Consider the following 26,851-nt stretch of genomic DNA (forward strand, 5'->3'; position numbering starts at 1 on the left):
CTGCCATGTGGTGTTCAGGGCTGTTCCAACTTTCCTTTGATTTTCTGACTCCTAGGACAGTAATCAAACTACTGCAGTTGGACCTGTAGAAAGAGGTATTACATCTCCCCCCCAGTTTCTTGGAGAACGGAATTTTGGCTGATACTTCTTCTTGGATGAAGAAGTAGATCATCTGGGTAGAAATTGATGTGTTTGGAGAAGTCAGATGAAGTGAAGCTAAAAGTGATCGAAAGATCCTGCTGATGGGCAGGGGCTGGTGGAGGGGGCAGGCTCAGTGATGCCTCAGCTCATCTGCATGAGCAAAGCATTGCTTGTGAGGCTGAACTCAGTGTGGAAGCTGTTAAATCATAGCTTGCTTTTTCTTTGTAAAGCTGTTGCATGGACAGGTAGCTTGTCTGGTAGCCTGGGAATGTACTAACCCATTGTGCATGGCAGGGGCTGTGTCCCAAGGGGGGGTTGCTGCTGTTGCTGTTACTGAGGGCTGTGTAATGCCTGTGCCAGGAGGGCATTCCCAGTTTGCATGCATAGACTCCTTCAGCATCTCTTTCTCCTGTCTCAGGACTTGTGTAGATCCCTGTATCCATTCTCATTATCCTCATCACTTTTTGCAGAACTGCCTCTCTTCCCTCTTCAAAGGCCAGTGCCTGTAGCAGGGAAAGGGAGGAGGCTGCGTTTGGGAAGGGTCTCAGGCTGTGAGCTGTGCTCTCCTGCTCCTCTCCCAACAGCAGCAACTAGAGTGTGCAAGAGGCAGCAGGGTGGGCTGCTGAAACCTCCTGTAGTGTTGGGACTGGGTGACTAACCTGCATGCTGTGCAAAGCTAGAACTAACCCTGAGAAGCTTGAGTTTTGGCAGGCTCAGAGAATCAGCTTGAACTTCATTCAAAAACGGCAGGACTTTCAGGTGCTCTGGGAATAATCCTCCTGTGCTGTGTTGCTTTGTGACATTAGCATGGACTGTGTGGCATCCAAAACCTGTAAAAAAAATCAAACTTTAATTATTTTGGTTTTATCTGTAAGGTGGTAAATAGGAAATATCTGTAGTAAGAAGTAACTTCTTATTTTTAGGCTTATTGTAATTTTAAAGTTTTCTCAAATGACAGAAATTATACAATTTTAAATTTTTTTCATTGTTGTGCTCCATACCATCCTTAATGTCACCAGAATATAAAGAATACTCACTGGGCCACATTTCTCTCCTCAGTTACTTGAGCCCTGTATCCTCTCCATCTCCCTTGAACAGGGAAACCTTCCAGGGTTACTGAAAAATTCACATTACTTTGCTTTAGCTTTATAGTTTAATTTTTTTTTAACAGTGTTTAGATGTTTCCTGGTGACACCTGTGCATTTTAGTCTGACATTGGTAAGGAGAAGGAGGCCCCTTTATTTGAATCTTAAGGGGCCATCCTGCTGTGAAAAACCAAAGGCAGGGAGGAGACTAGGGAGTGTGTGAGACTATTTGGATGGTTTCATCTCATCTGACAAAGGCAGAAGTGTTGCTCAGACTCTGCTGCTGCTGCACCTGTAACAAAGAGCTGAGCCTTATCTTCATTAGCCAGTGGGCTGCAGGGCCCAGCTGCAGCTCCAGCAGTGGTCCAACACACTGGCTGCCTTCAGATTTGCTGGCTGCCCAGCTCCAGAAGTCCTCTCTTTTCTTCCTTGTGGTAATTGTCCATGGTGCCCTGCATGAAGTATTGAAATGGTGGTAAATGTTTATAACTTGGCCCTGTGGTGCTCAGCTTCACCAAAGCTGCCAGTTAAAGGCTGTCATTGCAGAGTGACCCTAGTTTTGAATTAGAAAAATTCAGAACATGTTACTGCCTTTGTATTAAAAATAGTCCAATTTAGAAAATAGTAAGTTTGAATGTGTTTTGCTGAGAGATTAACGAATGAACATGAGCATTCTCTGTGCAGGTGCCCTCAGCTGGGTACTAGTTCCTTGGCCTTTTCCATTCAAGTACAGAGCCTTTGCTTTTTTTTTTTCCATTGTAAATTTTTTTTCCACTCTCCTCTGACCTGTTTGGGTTCTTCAACTTAAAAGTTACTGTAACCACTGGAGTTTCATTGTTTGTCCATTAATTTCTTTTACAGAAGGGGACTCCAGGTGCTCTCTTCCCCTCCCCACTAATTGAAGTAGCTGTCCCTGTAGCCTGTGGCTCTTTACTGCTCCTCAGTATCGGCCTCATATTCATGATTCTCACTGCAAGGAAGAGGCGCCAATCAGAGGGAACCTACAGTCCCAGTCAGCAAGAAGTGGCAGGAGCTCGGCTGGAGATGGACAGTGTCCTAAAGGTGCCACCTGAGGAGCGGTTAATATAGGCCCTGCCATGAGGAGGAGATGCACCTGCAGGGTCTGCTTTGACCTTGAGCTTTTTCCAGCACTTGCAGCAGCAGATCCATCCTATCTCAGTGTCCTTAAGGCTTGGTAATGAAGACATGGATGTAGAAGTACGAGGCAGACTGTGTATGCAGTAGCTGTTCCAGCTGGTTCCAGGCGAGTCTGTTGCACACCACTGACTCCAAGTGAGCCTCTTGCCTCCCTCCTTCCTGCCCCATGGACTGCCCCACACCTCCCCCTCAGCCGAGCTGCTGAGCTGCACCTGAAGTTGCTCTGGCTCCATTCCACCTTTCAGGCAGCCATGGCACAGTTACATCTGCTTCAAAAGGCAGGGTGAAATCAGGCACTAATTTGCAGATTAAGCTTCTATGTATACTTTTTAAGGAGTGTTGTACAGAGTGTATTTATAATTCGTTTGTATATACTGCTCTTTTTTTTTTTGTCATCAGCTGAAAGGCCCTCAAAAGTGCTTTCAGCTCAGGTGTATGATGGTTTCACACAGTCTTGAACAGCAACAGCAGCCCTGAACTCCTGTCCTGGGACAGCCACAGCCTTACAGGGAATTGCCAGGAATTACTGAAATCAGTGTTTTATGAAGTGATCTCTGTTAGACATTCCCATGGTACCGCACAGGGCTGGTGCAGTCAGAATTCTGGGTTTGTGGGGCAGTGCTGGAGCTATGGGCAGGACCTACTGCCCAAATTATGAACTTAGACCTTGAGGTGGGGGGTGGTGGGGGCTGAGGGAAAGGTGAGCAGGAAAAGGGTCACCCAACTGCTTCTCTATTCCCTGGACAAGGTGCTGGGGACAGGGACAGGACCTGCAGTACTGCCCAGGTGAGAGCTCTGAGTAACAACACCCTGTTCTACCACAGCAGCATCCGGTGTGGGCACATCTTAGCAACTCCTCCGTGGTGGGAGCAGCAGGGGCTGCAGGGGCTGCCCTTCTCCTGGCAGTTGTTGCAGCCACAGCCATTGCCATGAAGAGGAGGAGAGCGACTCAGGGAACATACAGCCCCAGCCGGCAGGAGAAGGATGGGGCTCGAGTGGAAATGTGGAACGTCATCAAGATGCCACCGACCGAGAGGCTGATCTAAGAGCTGGGGTCACACAACAGGTGCCGTGTTGTCCTTTAGCTGTCATGGAACTGCTGCAGAATCTGTCTTAGGTCCTGAGTTGTGTTTTTGTAGCACAGGTCTGTACTGCTTTAAGCTGCTCCATAGGCTGCAGGCACCTGCCTGTTGTTACTTGCCTGTAAGTCAGCTGCTTGAACCAGCTTCGTTGTTGCAGCTCATCCCAACAGATTGGTATAAATTGGGTCTCCCAGCAAGAGCAGAGAAGTCTGGGAGGGGAAAAGAAGTTCTGGAGGGAGCAGTGGAGGAGAAGAAGCAAGCGGGGCAGTGGCAGCAGAGGGAGAGTGCACAGGCCAAGGGCAGGGCTCAGCCTCGTGGCCCCCCAGCGGTCCCTGTCAGGCAGGACCAGCACCCTGCAAAGAGGGAGGCAGGTCTGGTTAATGGGAACTAAATCCTTGTATTAAGAAATAATGTGGTTGGTTCAAAAAATGTGCCTGTGCCTCCTCTGCAGAGCCAAGACAGGTGACTGGCTGATGGGAGATACTTCCTAGAGCTGCTGCTGTCCTTCCATACCTAGGCCAGAGTTGGCATGATAGTACCAGAAATTAACTAGCACTACTCTGGACACTGCTACTGAAGCTTCTCCTAAGCCTAGACTAAACCACAGGAATATTTAAGTGCCTTCCTGAGACTGAGGTGGCCAGGTACAGTAGTAACTTTCCTGAAAGGAGGCTGTTTCTATGTAGAAAAACTGATCCTATTCTTGGATCAACCTTTGCACAAAGGTTTGTGTGAGCAGCACAGATGCTGTTCCCACCTGCCCATGTCTATGGCTGCCCTTCCAGAGCACCACAGATGGGGCCCTAGGAAGAGTGTTCATGCTGGACCAACAGTGGTACCTGCTTGTGTGAGGAGGGGGAGAGATTTCAAGACCTGCACCTCTCACAACAGACAGGTTTGGGCTTGTCAATACAGAAGAGTGGAATTTAGTTAAGTGAATTTTGACATGAAACCAGGGTTTGTGTTGTAGTGAGACACAGCAGTCATCTTCCATGTTTCCCTAAAAAATGAGTGTTTGTGGCTTCACTTCTCCTTTGTTACTGCTTTAGATACTGAGTGTGCTGTTTCTTTAGAATAATGTGGCAGTCTGTGGAAAGAAATGCAGCAGTCTAAAATCATTAGCATTTTGAGATAATTATGACAACTATCCATGAGAAATACTTCAGAAAACAGTGTCTGCTTTTTCATCTCCAAAATACTATTAATAAGGAGGGTGTGACTCTGCCTACCACTGCTTATCACCACCAAAAGAAAATGCTGTTCTGTTTTGCTCTTGGGTCTTTATTTCTTTAATTCTAAGCAAAGGGAAGAGTGCAAAACTCATGATCAGGTCTGTCTGCTCAAGAACAGGTCTTCTGCATGTATGTGGCTGCTGATACAAGTTAAGAATGAGAAGTTTTTAAAACAGAAAAAAACAAACCACATTGGGAGACTAGACAATTAAGGAGTGTATGAGATCTTTTCCTCCAACACTGAGGAAGAAAGATGAAGGATTGGTGATCCCCCTTGGCTGTGGTTTGGAAAGGAGTTGGACAAAGTACTGATAATGACAGATGTGACCTACCCTCTGCTTGGTGAGATCTCCAGGGCTTGTATTTCTTTCTTAGCCATCACACTGCTGGTACTCATCATGTGAATGATTTGCTCTGTGGCTTTTCCAGATGCTCTTTAGGAAGGTCTGATACCCTTTCAGAACAGTTCCACTGCTGCAGTGGAACTGACCTGCATCCCTTAGGGAGAAGGTGAGTGGAGTTTGCTCAGCAGCATTTGTGCACAGGAGCTCCAACCAAGGCAGGTCCCACTCACCAAGCTGAAGAAACACCATTTCCCCCTTGGTCTGAGAGTTGGTCCCTGAGGGTGGGGTCATTTCCTCATGAGAAAGGTCTGACAGACCCCAGGGCAGTAGCACTGGCTGGGCCAGACTCCTGGGAGAGCTGCCCGTGTCCTGCCAGAGCTCTGCTGTGTAGCCTTTACTCCAATGCATTTTTTTTCATCCCATAATGACTTGCAAGAAACCCACAGCAAGCTGAGAATATGCTTTGGGCGTCTGAAAACTCAGCCCTGGTTAACCTCCAGCTTGTGGCCTTTTAGCTCCACTCCAGTTTTTGTATTTAAATAGTAGAAAAATGAAGGCAGCAACAGGAACTGAATGAACCAGTATTACTCCAGCCTGAGTTATTTTGAGAAGAAAACCAGAACTGTGTTGTAAGAACTCACTATTATTGAGCTACTGAAATATCCTGAAAGGCAACAAGAAGCTACAAAACCCACAGCAATAACATCTAAAAACCAGCAACTTGCAGTGACTCCAACTGCATCCCCCGCTGCTCTGGGCAGGCAGCAGGAAGGCTCAGCTACTTCACAGCATTAGCAGAGCAGATGTTTTTATTGCAAGCACCCAAAGCCAGTACCAGCAAAGTGTTAAAATACTCTGTCAGTGTCTTGAGCATTTCTGCAAAATAATTTATGAGAGGGTTTGTTTTTTTTTAATAATGAACTTAACTTTCTTTTGATATTTAATTTTTGAATATATTTTTTCACAAAACTGGATTTGCTGTAGTTGATGATCATGATCCTGATTTCTTTTGTAATTGTAAATTTTATAATTTGTAAAAAGTTAGAATGTCTTTCAAAAGAAATTTACATTAAAATTTCATTAAAAAGAGACCTGGTTCCCTTGACTTGTGATTTTTTTTTTTTTTTTTCTGAAGAGTGACAATGTCTGGATGGCTGATTTTGCCCTGCAGCACAGTTTGCACAGCTGCAAACCTCAGTGGCCTCTTTTACAATTAGAATTTTATTTTTTATTATTTTGTTTCACACCAGAGCTCTAAGTACAGACCTGAAGGAAGCAGCTCTGCACAGCAAAGTGGGGCCCTCAAAACCTGCTGAATTTTCTGCTCACTTGTACTGATGCATCTGCTGCTGCATTTTCCCATTAATCCCTTATTTTATGAGCCAAGAGGCAAAAATCAGAATGTGGTCAGAGCCACAGGACACCCAACAGCCACTGGATCCTGTGAGTCAGGACAGATTCTGCAGCAGCTCTTGGCTTCACTGGTTCACTTTTTAAATACCTGAAGATGTTAACCTCCGAGAGTTAGCAGCAAAGTAAAAAAAATACAGAGATGCCAATCTTGGATGTTGTAAGAAGCAGCAACTAACAGGCTGCTTGTTCACTGCTAACCAATTTAATCTGCAGATGGTGGGAAAAAAAAAAAAAATCACTTTGCTCATAAAGCCTGCATGGCAGGTAAGTGTACAAGTAGCAAAACACACTGGGGAAAAAAGTAATAAATAATTACAAGGCAATTAGAATAAATCCCACGGTCAAAAGGACAGCTGAGCCATCAGGCACTGTTCACTGACCTGCTCTTCTGAAGACTGTGTGTGGAACACTCCTGTGACCACAGCCCTGAGCTGCTCTCACCTCTGCCTGTCCTCGGGGGTCCCTGGCCCAGTGGTTTGCCAGGGTTCCAGGGATATTAATTTCCCCTTCAATCTTGCAGTCATTTGTAACTGACAGACTCTGACCACTTCCCTAACCAGAAACAAAACTGGCCAGATATAAATCTCCTGCTTAATTTTTTTGCCCACAAACATATAAAAAAAAGGGCGTGGGGAATATCTCAGTAGCTCAGACCACTCACTGCGGGTTAGAAAAACCATCCCTGGTCTGTGCAGAGCGCTCACAGGAACAGGCCGCGCGAGGTGGGCTCAGGCAACAACATTCTTGTGTCTCGACAGCTTCCAATTCCAGTGTCCAATTTCTAACCTAATGACTGAACAAGATATAAAAATGGTTTTGCCATCTGTACAGCATCAGAAATTTATAGAGTTTGGAGTTTGTTTTTTTAAAAAAAAGTGATTTCCAAAGGAAGGAAGTACCTGTGAACAGCAAAGCGGTGCCAGGCAAAGACCCACAGGGAGTACAGGAAGATGTACAAAGCTCAACACAAAGTCACTGATGAATAATATCAGACAAGAAATAAAAGGAACACTTCTTATGCTAGATTAGTAAAAACATCAAAAATACGTCTAGATCAGAAAAATAAATGTTCTACATCCCAGCCTGCTCTCCAGACAAACAGGCTTTGTTTACATCTGGTACTATTAGGACCAATTCGTGTCAGGAATTCCTGAGTTTAAGTAAGACCAAAAAACCAAATACTGCCCTAGGGATAGTTTGATTCCTTTAGTATGAGAAGCATGTAAAACAGTCTCCAGCTTGCAAATTCTATTCCAGAAGTGAGGAAGGTCACAAACTCCAGGAGAGCACTGCCTTGTACTCCTGGATGTCAGAGGTATGTTCAACCTCCTTCCCCCTTCAAAATAAAGTGAAGGGTGATTGATGCCATGTGTGCTGAGTGGTAACACTTTTCAGAGCCTCAAAAATTACTGAAAAACAATGTAATCCAAGAGTGCTTCCTTGTCTAAAAGTCAACTGCACAAAACATTCCATAATATGGGCAAAGTAAAATAATCAGAGCTGGAAAATGATTTGCAGCAATACAAAATTAGCTGAGCTTTTTTCTGTTTCATTAAGCATGTGTAATTGGCCCACTCAGAATATAATCAGTGTGACATTAAAAATTTTAACAAAGCTATGTGAAGTCCAAATGGCATGTCATATGCAAAACTTTCTGGTGCCTCTACACATGCACCAAAAGGAAGTTTTATCATCTAGCTCATAGCAAAGGAGATCTGAAATTCCAGGCTGAATTTATACATAACATTCATATACTGAACTGTATTTAAAAAAATGGAGCTATTATCGTAGACTTTAAATATTTTACTATGCAATACTAAAACCATCTGTCTTCCAACACAAAAAGAAAATACAAGTCCAACTGAATGGCTTGTCAGGGTAACAGTACTTTACAGAAATACATGATGTCCTTTCCCAAACTGCTGGCATTTCAGATATTAAGACTATTTTTCTTTTGTATTGCACAGACTCAAACGCACAGACAGCCATTCCCATACATCAGAGTAAGAAAACTTCCAAGGTTATATGAATAAAATAGATACACTGGAAATCAGATAAAGCTTTGCAAGAATTTCCCCATCTGTCCAAAATTATTTCCTTTTTCAAAGGCCTAATGGTGAGGTGATTACCTGTTCTAGAGTGACATGGTTTACATCAGATTGTGGCCAAATACAGAACAAAAAAGCACCACTTAAGTCAATCAGAAAAGAGATCACTGCAATGACAGCAGGTTTTATAAGGGATGCTGAGATTAAGATGAAATTTCCTGGGATACTATTGCCACAGAGAAGTGTCTGAGAAACATCCAATTGCTTTTATTTTTTTAAAATAATAATAAAGATATTGTTACATCCCATTCATATACTGCCATCTATACTATATATATAATATTAACATACACATTATAGAAGAACTAGGATACACTTTATGACCTCTATTTTCTGTTGTATTAAACAAAGAACAAATCAACAAAAACCCAAAGAAGAAAATAAATTGCTGGTGTTTCCAGTTTCCCAAAAGAGATGCAGGACCAAACCCTGGGCAGCTGCCCCGTGCTAAGTTTTTGTTGCAGCAAGCAATGATGACAATTCTGCACCAGAGAGGCCCCTCTGACCTCTCAGTGTCAACGTCCTGGGGGAGGGAAATGAAAAATCAGCAACAAAAGCTCATCCAAAGGTATAACCTAAATGAATGAATGTGTTTCCAGACAGGACAAACTCAGAGCCTAACGGATCAATTCAGCACAGCCTCCAAGGCTGGGTTTCGCAACTACACTTCCCATGTGAACCAAATCCTTACAGCTGTAGGGGTGTGACAAAAAAGGCAGGAACATGGGGACCATGCTCCCCGTTCCCCACTGTGCTGAGGACTGACAACAGAAGGGAAGGAGGAACTCCTGCATGAGCAGTGCTGTCTGAAAAGCTTCCTGTGGAAAACCAACCCAAACCCAATCACCTTCTCGGGGGTTTCAGTGGTGGAGAGTGAGGAAGCAGCTGCAGGGACCAGGACAATGGGGGAACCTGAACTCAGGGTAAAAAGCACTCGTGTGACAACTGCAGAACAGTGATGGTCCAGCAGCCATCCTGGCTCAGCCTTCCAGAAAAGAAATGCTTGGTTTTATGCTGGCTCAAAAAAAACAAAAAAAAACCCCTCTGTCAATTCCAAAGGGACATTAAAAGGCCATTGAGTGTTACTCAAAGGTTTCCCATCGCTTTCTGAGCTGCTCAACCTTACCTGGTGTGGATGACACATCTTGCTTTGTCTTTTTTAACAAATCTTCAAATGGATCTTTTGTCTCCTCAGATTTTGAGGACAGTAACACTGACTCTAAGCCCTTAGCTGGCCTGGAAGGGATCAAAGGGGGTTCATTAGACAGGAAAGCTAGTGCTTTCTTGGGATCTACCTTTAAGCTGGACTGGCCCACCTGCAGTGTTCTGGTTTTAGAAGGACCACTTAAACCTGCTGGCTGCAGAGAGCCTGCTGGAGAAGGGCCGTGGCTCTGCAGCAACAGGGAGCTGGCTGGTGGCACAGCAGGAGCCTGGCTGAACAAGTTTGGCATGGATAGTGTAGAAATGTGTGGTTGAGGTCTTTGTGGTGGGTAGAAGGTAGAATGAGGTGTTATGAAGCTAGAGCTGTAAGCGTGACCTAAAGAGGGGGTGAAAGAGCCTCTTGGGGGTCTGACTAGAGACACCGAAAGGGCTCCTGGCAGAGTCTGTGTAAATGGATTAGGAGATGGTTGTAAAAAAGGTAGTGGTGCTGGGGAAGGATAACCAAGTGCCTGGACAAATGGTGCAGCTGGAGGAGGCACAAAGTCACCTGCCACTGAGGCAAATCCTGCTGCAGAAGGTGGAGTGGCTGAGCTCTGCAGACCTTGCTGTGGGACACTGGTTTGCCAGTCAGCTGTTTTCAGTGGATCCAGGAGATTAAGAAGGTAGTCACTTTCATTACCTGCATTATCTGTCTTCACCTTGACAGGCTGGAGCATCTCAGCAGTGCTGGGAGCACTGGACAAAAGCCGAGATGGATGCGAGGAATAGTTAACAGACTGCTGGGTTTCAGGGTCTAGGGACATGCTACCAGCTCCAAAGGGCTGTGGGATAAGATCTGAAACCAAATGGTTACGTCCTGTAGCATGGGTAGTGAGACTTTCTGTTGGCACAGCTGGAGTCTGATGCTTGGAAGCCCTGGGTGCTGGTGGTGGTGGCACTATCCCCAGTTCAGGAGTCTTTCTTCCCTGTGGCCTAGGAATGGTGATATTCCCCTGAATGGCAGGATTTGATTCATCCTTTTCTGCAGGAGCCAGAATGCTGTCTCTGCTCTGGTGTCTCCTCGTGATGGCTGGTATATTACCAAGTGCAGTCAAGGGCCTTTCTGGTGAGCTTTGGGAATATTTGGTAGGAATAGCCATGTCATCATGACCCATACTCCACAGCTTGTTGTAAGGGTGAGACAGCTTCATGGTTGGCACAATCCTGTTCCTCTCGGATGCACCAAGATCCATTCTCTGCAAGAAAGCATAAAAAAAACCATCTTAACTTGTACTGATCTCCTCACAACACAGAGCACAAAGTGAAGACAGGCTGATGAGCTATGAGTGGGGAGAGGACCTGTCCACAGACTGGGAACACTGGAGGGACAACAGCCTGCAGCCTAGATGGACAGACAGGACAACAGCAGCAGAACTCTGTGGTTTGAATCCCAACTCTGCCTCTAACAAGGTTCAGCTGTGACACTGATCTGTTGTTAGCCAAGTCAGGAGTATGTACCTCCATCTAAAGGACAGAAACTGAGAAGCCTTAATTGCGGTACAGAAAAAGCTGTCAAATGAAATACCTGGATATAACGCTAAATTAAATATTATTATAAGGCAGAAATGACCTTATTTTATTTCATGTCACATGAAAATTTCAGAGCCTGCTTTAGTTTGGCACCTTCTAAGCTGCATCTATTCAGTGAAGTTCCTTATAAAGAATCTCTCTTCTGCAACCTAGATAGTTTAAGTGACGTCTGGACCAAGATGGCCAGATTAAAAGAAGGTTGTTTAAAAAACAAGCAGTTTGGAGAGGACCTGAAAATTCCCAGATACTCATTCGCACTGCTGAGCATCAGCTTCAAAGGTAACTCTTGTGTGACAGCCAAGGAACAGAACAGATTCTGAGAACAGGGTAAATATTTCATCCTTCACAAGTAGAGACTACAGTTTTATTGGAAAAAGTTACTGTCTTACAACTGAGTCCCAATTCTGATAATTTCTTAACTTGGAAATGAACGTCGAAATGCATGAACAAATGGCTGGAAAACGGATGCACCTACCCAATAATACCAGAATGTTCCTCAGAGAATAATGGAAGACAGCCAGGCCTGGCTGTGTGCCACCCCCTGCAGACACAACCCCCTGTCCAAACCTGGTAATCAAACGTGCATAGCTGATCTCCCTCTTCTTTGGGAGTCCGCAGGTCTTCGAGGCTCTTCGCTTGGCTGAGAGGCTGAGGTTGTGTTTCAACTTCTAAGCTGGGGAAAATGTCTTCAAGGAGGTTGATTTCTGTGTCTCTGCTTGAGAGCAGGGGGCTGGGAGGCAGAGTCTCGTTTGGTTTCCCTGGACTCCCTGCCTCCTCCCCGTCAGCACTATCAGACTCCTTCAGCGCCCGGTAGGGCTGAGGCCTGCGAGAGAAACAAAAGTCATGCTGCAAATGACTGTCTTGATAATGTTTGTTTTTTTAAATCAAGTATTTACTAAGGAGCTCGATGGCTTTGCAAAAAATTCTAGGTGAAAAAAAAAACAGTTTAGAGTGCCTTGAGAACAGGAGGTCTGTGAGCAAATGCACCAAGGGCAGAAGGACAGACAAAGATGACTCGAGGGGTTTTCAGAAAGGAAAAAGAGGTAAGTGGGAAGGGCTCAGAGGAAAGCTGTGATGGTGCAGATACAGACAAGCTGATGAGGGAACTTTCAAGAGTAGGAGTAACTGGACCCTACCTCTGTCTCAGGTAGCCACTGCTGCTGTGTTCAGGCCTTTCAGGCAAGCACTCTGAGCAAGTGCAGTGCAAAGTGCCCTGTGTTTTGCAGGTACTTACACATTCTTGCTTCAAGCTAACTCAGCACAGAACATAATTCAGTGTTTTCCTGCTGTAATTGGGAACACTGTGCAGAGTTCCATGATTACACTGCTGTCATCTTATCAAGAAACAACACAATCCATTATGGAGACACCTATTTTACATTTACAGCCAAGGCCGAGTTAGCAGGATGCTTTTCTTGCACATACCTCAGCAAAAAAATGAGCACCAGCAGATTTGCATATTGGTTCTGTGTACAGAGAACAGCAGCATAATGTGCATCCAATTAATACCAAGAAGTGCCACACATGTCTGTGGTGATTGGCATTTGACTGGCAGCCAGTTTTACTGTGGCATTTAAACAAGGTTTCAATCAAAAGAAAATATTTGTGAGACCTGCAAAAACAAGACACTATGGAAGAATCCTCCTCCTCTTTCCCTATTTTATTATAATACATCTAGATCATGCAAGTTTATAAACGGCCCATCTTCACTCATCAACACACAAATAGCAGCCACTGAGCTAGCAACACATGACTGCAATAATGCAAGTACAAGACAGACAGCTGATGGTACATGTCCTTGGGAAGAAGGTGGTCTTGCAAATCTCAGCTGTATCTTTAGTCTCTCACATACTATGTGCTCAACTACTAAGCATTAGCTCACACTGCAAGAAGACGCCATATTCTGCAAACAAACCATTTTAGTAGCCTGGCCTCCTCCATCCCAGACACAAGAGGGCAGGAATGTTTTTCTGGCCCTTTGCTACTGAACCGCTATGTCTGTCCCCAAGCCCACCTGCCTGCAGCCACCTGCCCTCCCTGTCAGTCTCTGAACCTGCCTTCTGCAGCAAACAACTTTAGCAACTGGAGACTCCACTACCAAACTGGCAGCCTCTTTCTCCAGCCTGGTCTAGCACACCTGCATCCAGCCTCTCCCAGGGCCCAAGGAAGCCTGGCCACGCAAACAGGAACTGACAGGCAACACTTGTTCCCCAACATGGGCACCTTGGGCAGGAGGCACAATCCTGCAGCTGAAACATACAGCTCTGGCAGCCCAGTAGCTGCAATATGGCTGAGCTGCTTAGCACCAGAATTCAAAACTAGGCAAGACTGAATTACAGAGGTTTGGGAATTGACAATTTACAAATTAAGAAGCTGGATACAAATAATTCAGTGAGTAAAATCCAACAAGCTGCTTTCTGTTCCTTGTACGATTTCAGGTGGGACTGTACACAAACCCTCAGAGAACACCTGCCTGACAACTCCCAGTGTCACTGAGGACCTGGTACTCGCCCGAGCAGAGAGGCTGGGATCAAGCAAGTAAAACTAGAACCAGCTGGTAACTGCTCCAAAACAGCTCACAGGACAATCCAAAACACACAGCCAGCACTGCACTGGGAAGAATGGCAGAAGGTCTGGACAGGAACACAAGCAGCACGTTGGAACAAAGGGCAGGTGGAAAGGTGACATCCCACAGAGCTCCAGCCCATGTACAGTGCTGAGCTGAGTGTGGTTGTGTGGTGCTTCATGCAGGGGGAGGCTTTGCATGCTCAGTGTCCACACACACAAGCAGAAGTGCTGAACATTCACCAAGTGCCGTACAGAGACCACAGGAGCATTCCCGAAATTCCAAGTACAGGAGCAGGCATCCTGACCAATGCAAGCAGCACTGTTCAAAGACTAATTAGTACAATGAAAGAATAAAGGATAGACCATTCAAAAGGAGCAGAGAAGAAAAAGTTTTCAGAGAAGCCAGAGACAGGATCCTCTTCCTGCTGAAATTCATCATCAGAAGAGTCCTCAGAGAGGAAGACTGTATAGTGTCGCATGGGCTTTACAAGGCTGAGGGAAACAGGAAGAGAAAAGGAAGTTACCAAGTTGTCACATTCAAAACTCCAGAGGAGAAAGAAACCAAGTGATTTGAAGGCTCGTAAGTTATATCTGAACATGACTGACTGCAAAGAGCAGGCACAAAACACAACTCTTCTAAAAATGTCCCAGGTGCTGTCTGGTCAGAAGGGCACTGAGACCTGCAGTCACACCCATGGATTTGTTAGCAGTGGAACAAAAATCCTTTCAGATGAAAACTTCTTAAAATCAGAAGTGTCTCTGAAACACACCTCAGCTGTAACTAAAAACATACAAACCAACCACACAAAAAACTACCCCAAAATAAAATAACCCAAGCACCACCAAAACCACCTCACCAGTCTTTTGAGAAAAACATACTAGGCATCTTTCATTTTATAAACAAGAGGTCCTATCTCCAGGATTTGCTCTTGTACCTAACGAAGACAGTGCTTAAATGTAGTGAATGTAAAACTAACTATGCAGGCCTAGAGGTCTGTGTAAACATACACTGGTTGGGGGATAAAAGTATTGGGGGATAAAAGCTTTCTGAATTTATGTACAATTTACCCCCATTATTTGTTACAGCTATCAGATGCTTCAGTTCATTTTAACCAAAAACCCAGTAAATTCCTGCCTCTTGCATAAAGTAGAAGCTTCTAATATTCACTGTTTCCACTGGAGCTAATTCAGAAATGGCTATCACTGCTTAAAACAATTAAATGCACTATCAGCTTTAGTAGAAGAGGAAAGAGTACAGGAGTAGGATACTTAAGAAGAAATACACTGGAGTTGAAGAGTATGAATAAAATAGTAACAACTATTGCCTCATTTGTAATGCTAAAATATCCTAATTGTTAGCAAAGAATGAAGCAAAGGCCACTCTTCATTCCCCTCTGAAACACTGAAGCTCTGGATGGCAAAAAAGCTTATAGAAAATATATTCTCACCAATTAAATATTAAGACAAATGCTTCACAAGTAACTGGAAGCAGTAGCAACATGTTTGGATGTACCAGTACTAATAAGAGGCCTCTACATCATAGCCCAGTGCTTTTCAATCTACTAAAAGTCAGGGAGAACTTTGTGTAGAGGCACCAAAACTACGTGCATTTATAATAAAATGTACTCAATTTTAACAGTTATTTCTCTTATTTATTCTCCCCATTTCAGTTGTGTTCCAGTATATATAAGTGTGCATGAATGGAAATGAAAAAACCTAAGAAAACATCTTTTAACTGGCATTATAAACCACCTTTATGTGTCTTATGGACCAAACAAGGGGTTGATGAACACTGATAGATGTTGCTAGAGAATATCATCATTCACAGGGCTCCTTCCTTCCCCAAATCACCAGACAATGGAAATGAAGCCACAAGGATCATAAAAGCAAATATTGTTTCTAGCCATCCAAATGAGGTCTCTTCATAAACTTCCTCATTTCATCAACCACGTATCACTGATAACATCCTGGTCATTGTACTGAACCCAATAATGGTGAGTGACACAAAGCAACACACAACTGAGATGGGAACCTCATCTTGCTGCTACTGAGGTCCAGAATAACAACTGCAATTCCAGTGTAAGCAGAAGCAGGATCACCCCTGAGCACTGCAGAGCAAGGCAGGTGTGCCACAGCATCATGCACAAGGATTCGCTGTCGGTCAAGAGAGGTTCTTAGTCGGTCAAGAGAGGTTCTCCTCCCCCTCTATTCTGCATTGGTGAGGCCGCATCTGGAGTATTATGTCCAGTTCTGGGCCCCTCAGTTCAAGAAGGACAGGCAACTGCTGGAAAGAGTCCAGCGCAGAGCTACTAAGATGATTAAGGGAGTGGAACATCTCCCTTATGAGGAAAGGTTGAGGGAGCTGGGTCTCTTTAGCTTGGAGAAAAGGAGGCTGAGGGGTGACCTCATCAATGTTTACAAATATGTAAGGGGTGAGTGTCAGGTAGATGGAGTTAGGCTCTTCTCAGTGATGACCAGTGATAGGACAAGGGGTAATGGGTGTAAATTGGAGCATAGGAGGTTCAAGGTGAATATCCGAAACATTTTTTTTACTGTAAGAGTGACAGAGCACTGGAACAGGCTGCCCAGGGAGGTTGTGGAGTCTCCTTCACTGGAGACATTCAAAACCCACCTGGATGCGTTCCTATGTGATATACTCTAGGTGACCCTGCTCTGGCAGGGGGGTTGGACTAGATGATCTTTCGAGGTCCCTTCCAACCCCTAGGATTCTATGATTCTATGAAATCAGAACAGGACCAAAAGCTTGGACAGAAAAAATTGGATTTGTTGCCTTTAAAGTACAGACATACTAACAACCTATCTCTAGTGGCACCTGAATTCATCACCAGCCTCCACTCTTTCAGTGCTTCACTCTCAATCACTGAATAACTACGGAGTTGTGAAAATCAGCCTGAAAAGGTTAGGTCAGAAAAAGAGAAGTTGGACATTGCAACCAACAGCTCAAGAGGGCCCGAGCTGCCTCTGTGAATAAATGTTTATTCACAATCAGGTCAGAGCTAATTAATAGGAAGTCTAAAATAGTGTTGGCAGTGGATGTAGCTGATAGTATTAAATCATGGTCTGTGGTACTCCAATTAAAGCTGTTGCATAGCTGTTCTTTTCCTCTCTCCTGCTGTAACAGGCATCCAGGGAAAGGGGGGTGGTGCCACTGCATGAGGAAATATTTGCTATAACATTGTTTTTAAATTACCTTTTTTCATAATTTTTTTTTAAGTGACTGTTCTCCAAAAGCTTGAATTTACATTAAAAAAGGCAATAAAACAGAAATGAAAGATACTTTTAAAATACTTTTTTTTTTTTTTTAACTTATATACATGTGTTTTTGCCTTAGGAAAGTAAATAACCATTTAACGTTATTCCAGAAAATCTAAAATTCTTTCCAGAAATCAAGAGCAATATTGAATTTTCACACATCTTGCTGGCAAACTACATGTTTGGTGACTGCATGTAACAAGTGTATGGGTGCAGCTGCACTTAGAGCATTGCCTCTGGTACCTTTTGTTTGTTTTCAGACTATGCTAAATTCAAATGCATTGTGCCTGTGTGCATATATTAAATCAACTAGGTACAAATTATGAAGAAGTAAGACAGGATCATGTTGGCTAGATCATCAACTGCCCTCCAGTGCAAATAAGATTAAATATATAGCAAGTTAATACGCACTGTTTCGCTGCTGTTGCAAAACTCCTTAAATAAAAGTGGGATCTCATAATTAGAAAAAAGACAGCACTTAAGTTCCACTCTGTGAGAGATTCTGGTCCAAGATAAGGGCTGAACGCTCTAAAATTGTCCGAGTTTAAATTTTTTATTAGCTGGAGGCAGCAGAATCCAAAAAAAGTGCCTATTCCCTCATTAACCCAATTCGGCAACTCTCCTGCAGCCTGCCACCCACCACTTGCTGGGCTTTCACACACAAAGAGCTGTCTCTGAAAAGGCAGGTCACAGCAAGCCTGGCTACAAGGCAGGCGCTGCTGCAGTCGTAGATGGAAAAAAGGATGTGTCCGTCACAGCTCCAACCCTCATCATCTCCACATGACTGCACCAGCTCCTGCCTACCTAATCTCTTAGCTGAGTTACCATGCAGATGACTTGCTGATCTCTTTCTAATGTTTAGTTTAACATGTCTTCAGTTAGCACCAGCATATGACAGTACTGACAGCCGTGGCTGTTCCTTTTTAAATATCATGTCAGAAACACAGCGCAATAAAGCCGGGGCTGCGCTCCGCGGCGCCGCGCGCCGTGGCAGCGGGGGCTTCTTTTTTAATGAGGAAGATCTGCATCTCAGGAGCTTTTTTCATGTGTCAGGATGCATGGACAAATCAGCAGCACATCACACTGGCCAAAAATGAAATGCTGACAAATGTAGATATTTCAAATTTAATTGACACCTAAATGTACTTGAGATAGAAAAAAATAGATATACAGAAAATGTGAGTACAGGGTATGGGAATTAATAAGGAGAGCTCTGTAATGACTCTAAAAGATATTTTGGTTAAGAGAAAATTAAGTATGTGTATTGTTTTGTGTTGCTTTTTCCTGATGTTAGAGATTATGGTACAAAGGGATACTAGGGGCTTGTAGTCATTATTCTCCTAAAAAGTGCTTTCCAAATTTGAGGGAGGCTTTTTAAAAAATAGTTTTTTAAATACGAGCAATATAGCAGCTCTAGGGAATGAAGGAATTTGTCCCTTTTAGACAGTAAAATGAAGAGGGATTTGGATGCATGAGCTTTTTCTTGCCAGTATGAAATAGGATACTTGGGACTGAGGGGATTACCCAGTAACTATTAAATCTGAACAAAGGACAGCCCTACCACTGGAATTTCTTCCTGCATATTCCAAACACTCAGCACACCCAAATGTGAGCTAACAGAAATATTAAAATATCAATTTGATTTTGAAGTGTCACTTTGTACACTGTGAATGTTCATAGGAGACTAACAACATAAACCTAAGGGATATTTTATATTAAAACAAGAAAAACATTCACATCACAAGTCATCTCACTAGGTAACAAAACCAACAGCTTGTGATCACTACACCCAGTAAAGGCAGGTAACTAACTGTTTATAGGTTTTATGAACTTTTAAGAGATTTTCTAGAAAGCTGGAAATATTAACAAAGAATTTAAATTGGGAACAAACTGGATGACATCTCTGCGTGCTCTGAGATATCTAGATGCAAGATTCTACAAAGTCATTCCCCATTTCTGTTCTACTCATGCCAAGATTCCCCATTTCCCCTGCAGACACTGCATCCCTGTAGAAAGGCAATCTGCAAATATTCTGTAGGTTCACTCTGAAGCAGACAGCAAAAACGGGCCCCAAAACTAAAGTTTTTTGTAATCCACCATACTGGAAGGATGGGAAAGCCAGGAAGACCAGGGTCCCCAAAGGGCAGCCCTGCCTGCCTGTGCTACAGTCCCTATTTGGCCAGGCCTGCTCAACACCAGACTGCTCTCCCTATGTTTCCTTTCCACTTGCTGTCCCTTTGCTGGGCATCTGCTTTCTTGGCACCACCTTCCTTGTATCCAGTTTCCCTACACCCATTGTCCCAAGGCCGCAAGTCGTGAGTCTTGTCTGCTACAGCCAGTAGTGCCATCTGATTCCAGCCACCCTTGTTCACCCAGGTACTTGCTGGCTTAGCTTTCTCTCTAAATAGAGATCTCTGCTTGCAGTGATACCATGGAAAACCTTTACCGTATACACAGAATGTGTGGCAGAGCTCTGAGAGCCTGGTTATAATAACTGAAATTTAATGTGCTTTAATAAGCCTGTATTATTTAACACAGCCATCATGCTGACTTGATACTAAATGCAGTGTAATAACCCACTATTGCATTGCAGCCTATTTTCATTCATGGGATATGAGGGAAAGCCATTAGCTTCTCCACTAAGTCCTACACGACTTTTGGAAAGCCATAATGAACTGCTGGAGCACTGACATGGGTTTAGGCAGCCCAAGAGCCTTTTGACATGCTGTTAATTGTGAGCCTGACCCTCTGATTTCCTATTTTAATTTCCTCCTGCTCTGCATGCCCTGGAAGCCAGCTAGCTGGTACTTACAGAAGACAGACCCTAGAGCACTCAGGAAGCCTATTCTACATTTAATAGGAAATCTTGCTGGGGTGTAAAAGAGAGCTCTCGAAAAACTGCCTAGCTGTTAAAAATGAACATCTTATTTCTGTGAACAACTAATTTGTGTTTAAGGAGGCAGGTCCCACGTGTCTAGGATCGCCCCAGGTGGTAATTCAGCATTTTCTGAGCTCTCATCTACAAATTCTTCCTGTTACCTTATAACTAAACATTTTTAAAACAAATTTTAAATTTTAAATTTAATTACAATTTTGTAAAGATTCACAAACATCACAAACTTTGAATTATTGATTAAATTGTAAAAAACCTCACTTTCTATTGAAATAGAAAAAAAAAAGCCACTGAAAATTCTGATGGGGGAAACAACAGTTCTTCTACCAGTTCTTTTAAATGTGATGATTTAACACCAGACATGAGCAATAATCCCAGGTGTTATATTAAGTTACTTCTCCTGCCTACCTTGTTTTAACTGAAGACTGATTAGAAAACGAGCACTTATGTTCCCCAAACAATGTTCTTTTCTACACATTAAAAAAATTAACTCATGCTACCGAAGATACAAATTCCCTAATATCATAAGAAATGGGTTGATAGATGTAACACCTCAAGGGATGCCCAGTTAATGGTTTGCTTCAGTGTGTCACTAGCACTAGTAGAAGTTGTTTCACCAGTCACGTTTATGTTTATTTCTGTCTGATACTGGCGGGAACTGAAAATACATGTTAGCAGGAAGCCACACTGACATGTCAAGCAGCTTTTGAATCCAAATACGCATAATCTTTCATACAAAACACACATAATGGTTAAACTGACTCCATTATCCTTCACTTCTATACAACAGGTCATCATATTGAATATTAAGAAAAAAACTTAAAAGATATTCCTACAATCTGTGCAGGGACATCTACTATCCTGTGACAGCACAAGCCATTCTGCAGGATGTTCAATCTGTTCCACAAGAGGGCAACCAAATTCCACTATAAAATGGATAAATAATTCTATAGATTTTAAAAGCAATAATTCATTTTAGCTGAAAGTCAGAATATCTCCCCATCCTAGAGTGGCTGGGAGAAAGTTAGCCAAGCACTTTTCCCCTCCAATAGTGGTGACAGGGAACTGGTACAGAGGTGGGAAAAAGGGCTGTTGGAAGAAACAAACAATTTTTATTTTTATGGGATTTTAGTATCTTCAGAATGCAGCAAATACCTGTAATCTTGGATATCAGCTAAAGCATTTGATGATAAAGCAGACACAGGCTGGGACATAAACCATGTGGGGTGGCTGAGATGCGAGTGTCACCATGTGCTGCAGGGAGAGCTGAACTGCATGGGAATCACTGCAACCATCTGCAGCCCTCCAGTCTTGCCTGCATCTGTGAGCAGTTCCAGGGTGACTTCCCATGCTTAGGCTGTACTGCCACAAGGCTGGACGTTTGGAAAAGTTTGGAAACTCTGTTGAAGGACAGCATCAAAGATGCTTCAAATGTGTGCAATACCAGTTAAACCTTGTTCCATGACTTGGGAAGTGAATACTGGCTCTGCTGCCTGCTGTTCTTACCTCACTGCTCAGTTGTTTCCTCTGGAGTACCAAGCAGGTCTGTCCCTACTCTAGCCACATTTCTGACAACACCTTTTTCTAACATCAACTGCCCCAGGCAAAATGCACAATTCTTAAGATTGCCAAATCCTGAACTGAGACGAGGCAATCTGCTTTTCCCCACCCTTCAGAAGTGCAGCTAACAGCAGCCTCTGTCTCCAGTCAGAACTCAGTGCTGTTTAATCCTTTGTACTTCTGAACAGTTGGTAGATGCACTCTGAAGAATCCAAATAATTTTAAATAAAAAATGCATATTGATGCAGCCTACACGTGTACTTGTCACACACAATAGTGTCTTCTGGGCTATGTTGGTATAGAGTTCAATGTATCCTTTCTCTTAGATATTTCACTTGATGGCCCATTGTTTAACTCAACTATGACAAGGCATTAAGAATATCTGCAATTATACACAGTACTGTCTTATTTTTGAAAATTATTTTTAAATGTGACATTCATGAAACTATCTGAAAAAAACCTCTCAAAGGTGCCAGAATATACTGGATGCTGGAAACCAACACATTTTATGCACTAGCAGTAAACTACAGTAGTACAACTTACTTAACTCATCACCCCTGTTCACTTCATGGTCAAATCTAAAGAGATGATAAATTTGCTAGTACAATGCAAGACCTTTCAGCTCCACAAGACTTCACTATAGAGCTCATTACAGACGTTCTGTTAACAGGACTCTAACACACAAGACATAACCCTTAGTGCTGTCACTATAAAACAAACAATTCTGTTTCTTCCAGGTACAGCCTGGCAAGAACAGTGGATCTGCAGGGCTGTAGCTACCAATTTAATTTAAAGTGTATTTCAAAACAACACAGAAAAGAACAAAACTCCAAAACCTGAAAACTTTCACTAAACAGGCTAATCTGATTACATCTAACTTGGCAAAACATAATTTTCTAATAAGTAAACCTGGGTTTCTTGATTTTTCAAGCTTCCTCTAAAATGTTCCATGAATTAAAAAAATAGTTTTTTGTTAGCTAAAATACTATCTGTAGTATTTTTTAATTTCTCCTTTGGCTAGTTCCAGTTCTGAATGCACTGTGTAGTGACACCACCAGAGAGAAGCAGAGCAGCCAAGTACTCACTGTTCTGGACTGGAGACTGAAGTCCTTCGTCCTTCCACAGCAATATTGCTCCTGGGTCTCTTAACAACATGAGGTCTTGGTGGGCGAACCTGTTACATACACACACACAGAAGGTATTTCATCAAACTCTGCAGAAGTTGGGCAAACACCAGACATAAATAACAAAATACGCATAGTTGATGTTATCTTACAGGCATCCTCCATTCAGAATTGCTTTTACATGTCTTGATTTTTTGTGACACAACAATGTTGCAAATGAATAGAGTATGAATATAAACCACAGGGATCCACAACTTGCCTAAGTACAAAAAAACCCACGTTTTTGAATAATATAAGAAACATAGATGCTTGTCACTGACTTAGCTATTAGAAAAGCAACAAAATTCTGTTCCACTGTCCTGTTTGGTACAGGCTATATTTCTGATTAAAAAATCCCTAATTGTGAGCTTCTCTTTGTATAGTTACTTGAGAGAGAAAACTACAAAATCCTCTCTGTTGCTGTACGTTATATTGGAAAGTGGAGTGCAGCTCTGACATCATGATCCTTTTGTCCACTTGTTCACAAGAACCCACCTTCTCAAGTGAGGACTCCTGTGCAAGGAAGCACTGAAAAATTTGTACTTAGGATAAATGCTGTAACATGAAAAAAACTTATTTGCCATTGCAAATTTGCTTCTTTTCAGCATCTGAACAGACAACCTTCCCAGACGTGCTATCATTGCCACACCTAATGTTACACTAGTGTATGTTTTGTTGTACACAGTAACATTCAAGCTTTTCTGTGGAAGATGATGTTGATGCCAATAACATATCCGTCACCTTCCAGTGTTCAGAAATCAAGCCTAATCTACTTGCATTAACTCCACAGGCAAACAGCCTTCACTCCATGGAAGGCAAAGCTCATGCATGCGCCAACCTGCACCACTGAGTAATCCTGCTGGTGAACTTACCCTTTGGAGTCCAATGTGGGAATGAACATTTGCAGCATCAGGGTCAGGCTGCACAAACAGGCTTTCCACTTTTTATTATGGGACTACTACCTTACGTGAAAGGGAGTCTGATTTGTTGGATTAGCTGAATGCTGGTTTCCACAGAAATCCCCAAGGCCCTCAAATAAAGTTAGGAACACAACTCAATTTCTGACCTTCCTGAGCTGGTGCTCCCTTAACAGCCACAATGCAAAGGAGGCTGGTAAAGGCCCACACCTCAGCACTCTGCATACCTAATGCATTTATTTGCCATGACAAAACAGATGCAGATTTCCCCCACCTCTGCAAGCTTTTGTTGACACTTTTTTTTTCCCCTAACGTTATCGTCTGTTGGGGGGTGGGGTGTTTCTGGCCTTACTCCCACCCTCCCTGGTACATAAATCTCTAATTTTCTTGCCTAGAAAAAGCCACTGAATCGTGTGCAGTGTTGCTGCACTACACAACAGTATGCAGAAGGCAGTAGCAGGATTATGGTATTGAATTTTCATTTCAAAGGCAATGGTGTACAGCAGATATGATGTAGAAATCCAGAGATGTACAGCCACTATTTCATAGGAAGAAGGGTTTATAAAAAGGTCAGATGTTAAGATCTTGGAGATCAGTCCCCACACAAGGCTGCTCCTCTCCACAATAAAGATGGCTCAGGAATGTGAATTTATGGCAGGAATGGAAGGATTAAGTTTGTGGCAACTTCAACTGAACTTGCAATGTGGTGAAACATGGGGAAAAGAACAACAGAGCTAATTAGACGAGCTGAGCTGTCAGAGTGCGGCTGAATGGCTCGGTGCCAACAAACAAAAGGAATGGGCTGGCAATCAGCAGGATCGATGAAGAATACTGCTTCATTAGGGCTGATAAAACACAGAGAGAGAGCAAGAGAGACCCAGTGCGATCCAGAGAGAGCGAGTGCGTGCAGGAGAGGGGGGAGAGAGGCAAGAGGAAGTGGGGGGAGAAGAGAGAAAAGAAGAAAGAGAAAAGGAGAGGAAGAAAGAAACCTGTGTAACTAAATCTGAGCTGGAAGATGATGTGTAAAGCTGGCTTGTCATCATGCTGTGAACACTTTCACCTTTTAGGTGGTACTCTGGGGGAGTGATGGTGATGAGGGAGAGTTTTGGATGGCTGCAGGGGGCCACCAGACCAGTTCAGTGTAGGGTGACATGCTAAGTAGGATTTAGAGCATTGTTCATGGGGGACTGGAGGGAAAAGCCAGGAATCAAGCCAATTCCTTGCTGCATTTCGAGCCTCACGCAGCCAAACAGGCAAGGTTAAATGCTTATCAAATGCAAAAGTATGTAAGAAATCCAATTATATGAGCACACAACCAAATGAATAAACATCCAGTACAGAAGGGTTAAACGTGCTGGTTACTGCCCCCATCAACTTTATGCACAATTACTGTATTTTAACTTTTTCTAATTGAATGAAGTTTCCAAATAGCCAGCATTAATCTAAACAGATCTCTATTAATTATAAGCAATGGTCCTCTCTCTCTCTTTCATAATATCAAAACTCATTTCCAATACAGCAGAATGTAAAGAACATGTCTGTTCTGCTTCCTTAACCTTCCTTTGGTTTGTGTTTTTGTTTTTACTATTAGTAATGACTCATTGCAAGGACTAGTGCCCATGGTTTCCTCCTCATAGTAGATACACCCTGCAAACAGCAAGTATATCTCAAGAATTGTGGTTATTATGTGGACTTCACTGGAAGAGGGACCTGGTGTCCTCATTTGGTCCTTGCTGTAAAAGGCTAAATTACTCACTGATACCCACCTCTGTAATACATGCCAAGACTGAGAGAGGGAAAAGCAGCCTGTACAAAGTATTATTTACACACACAAAAATGTGTTTCAACTATTAAAAGCCAAATAACCGTTCTGAACAACAACAAATTTATGTATATTTAGTACAAGCATATTTTGGGGAGTGATTATAATAATTTACATTTATCTTGAATTTCCTCTTGATGAATGAAGCATTTCTGTTCCACTTATTGACACAGCTAGATGAATGCAACAGGAGCTTTTATTATTACATTCCCAACCTTTTATCAATCACATTGGGAGCAAAGACAGTTGACACAAACACATTACAGTGAGGACTATTAATGTACTACAGCTGGGAGATTAAACAGTCTTAGTAGGACTTTGATGTAATAAATTACTCAATCTGAACAACACTGTTTAGCAACTTCTGCACAGAGGAATCGCACTGTGCCCTCATCCACCTGCCAAACACAAAACAAAAGGGCTGTGGAGCACTGTGGGAACCCCACGGTACCCTGGAAAGTTTGGTCCTAGTGCAAGATCTGGGAGACCCTCCCAGATCAATTACATTTAAGAAAACACACACAAGCACAGTCAATGCTACCTTTTAAACACAAAAGATATAAATATTCAAGAGTAGGAATCCATAAAAATGACTCTGTTCAGCTAAACACCCAGAGTTAAAAAGAGGGAGGAAAAGAAACAACATGCTATTGAAATGTAACACAGGAACATGCACCAAAGATCAAAAGTTAACACACACCCGAATGCACTCGTTAACTAGTTGCCTGCTCATCCAAAACATGTTTTTAACAAGTTTTAGCAAGATTAGATTTGAAAACTTGCATCTCTCTTTCTTATGCATGTACATGTGTGTATAAGGAAGCAAGGAGTAAGATCTGTTTGCCTTTTGGAGCAATTATATTCATAAAACAAAGTGCTCAATAGAAATAAACAACTTCCAAGGCTGTTTCTAGAACAACACCTCTTCCAAATTGATCCCACTTTCCTGTACTATTGGCGGGGGGGGGGCGGGGGCGGAAATCACTGGTGCAGATCCAGCAGAGTTTCCAGTTTTAAAGCCATCCGGCATAGTTAGTATGTAACAATTGTCCTACAGTTAGTGTTTTGAATGAAAAACTGCTGAGATCAGGTATTCCTGCCTAATACAGTACAGGTATTGCACTGAGAGTAATTTCTCTGTTGTTCTATGGAAAAGTCACTTGCTCCGGCCAACATGCTGTGCCTACATTTTTCATACTATCTAATTACATGAAGTCCCAGCTTGCATTTTAAATGAACATGAAGCATATATGTATGTCATCCATAATGTGGTACTAATCTTCTACTGCCCAAATACAGACTTTGTTTACTTCTTCTATTCCATTGAGAAAAATTAAGTGTCCCAAATTAATTTAAAGCATA

At 42.9% G+C, this 26,851-nt stretch overlaps 2 protein-coding genes across 11 annotated transcripts in view; one reads left to right on the forward strand and one right to left on the reverse strand.

Moving 5' to 3' along the window:
* Positions 1-6,147, forward strand: part of CRB2 (crumbs cell polarity complex component 2) — a 38,609-nt gene extending 32,462 nt beyond the window's left edge. Inside the window, exon 13 of one of the 3 annotated variants that reach the window (XM_051636988.1) lies at positions 3,209-6,147. In XM_051636988.1, the coding sequence (XP_051492948.1) occupies positions 3,209-3,430 (222 nt within the window). In that variant the 3' untranslated portion in view covers positions 3,431-6,147. Of the gene's footprint in view, positions 1-2,087 lie in introns of all 3 variants that reach the window. The other 2 variants (XM_051636989.1, XM_051636987.1) reach the window with 2 other exon arrangements.
* The window catches only part of DENND1A (DENN domain containing 1A), a 194,478-nt gene that overhangs the window by 843 nt on the left and 166,784 nt on the right, over positions 1-26,851 (reverse strand). For 4 of the 8 annotated variants that reach the window (XM_051636990.1, XM_051636994.1, XM_051636993.1 and 1 more), the window contains 4 exons: positions 22,673-22,761; positions 14,225-14,353; positions 11,861-12,116; positions 8,244-10,959 (listed from right to left, as the gene is read on the reverse strand). In XM_051636990.1, coding sequence (XP_051492950.1) covers positions 9,646-10,959; positions 11,861-12,116; positions 14,225-14,353; positions 22,673-22,761 — 1,788 coding nt within the window. In that variant the 3' untranslated portion in view covers positions 8,244-9,645. Of the gene's footprint in view, positions 1-828; positions 972-8,243; positions 10,960-11,860; positions 12,117-14,224; positions 14,354-22,672; positions 22,762-26,851 lie in introns of those variants that run through there. The other 4 variants (XM_051636997.1, XM_051636996.1, XM_051636995.1 and 1 more) reach the window with 2 other exon arrangements.

This window comes from Apus apus, chromosome 19 (assembly GCF_020740795.1).
Source record: "Apus apus isolate bApuApu2 chromosome 19, bApuApu2.pri.cur, whole genome shotgun sequence".
NCBI lineage: Eukaryota > Metazoa > Chordata > Aves > Apodiformes > Apodidae > Apus > Apus apus.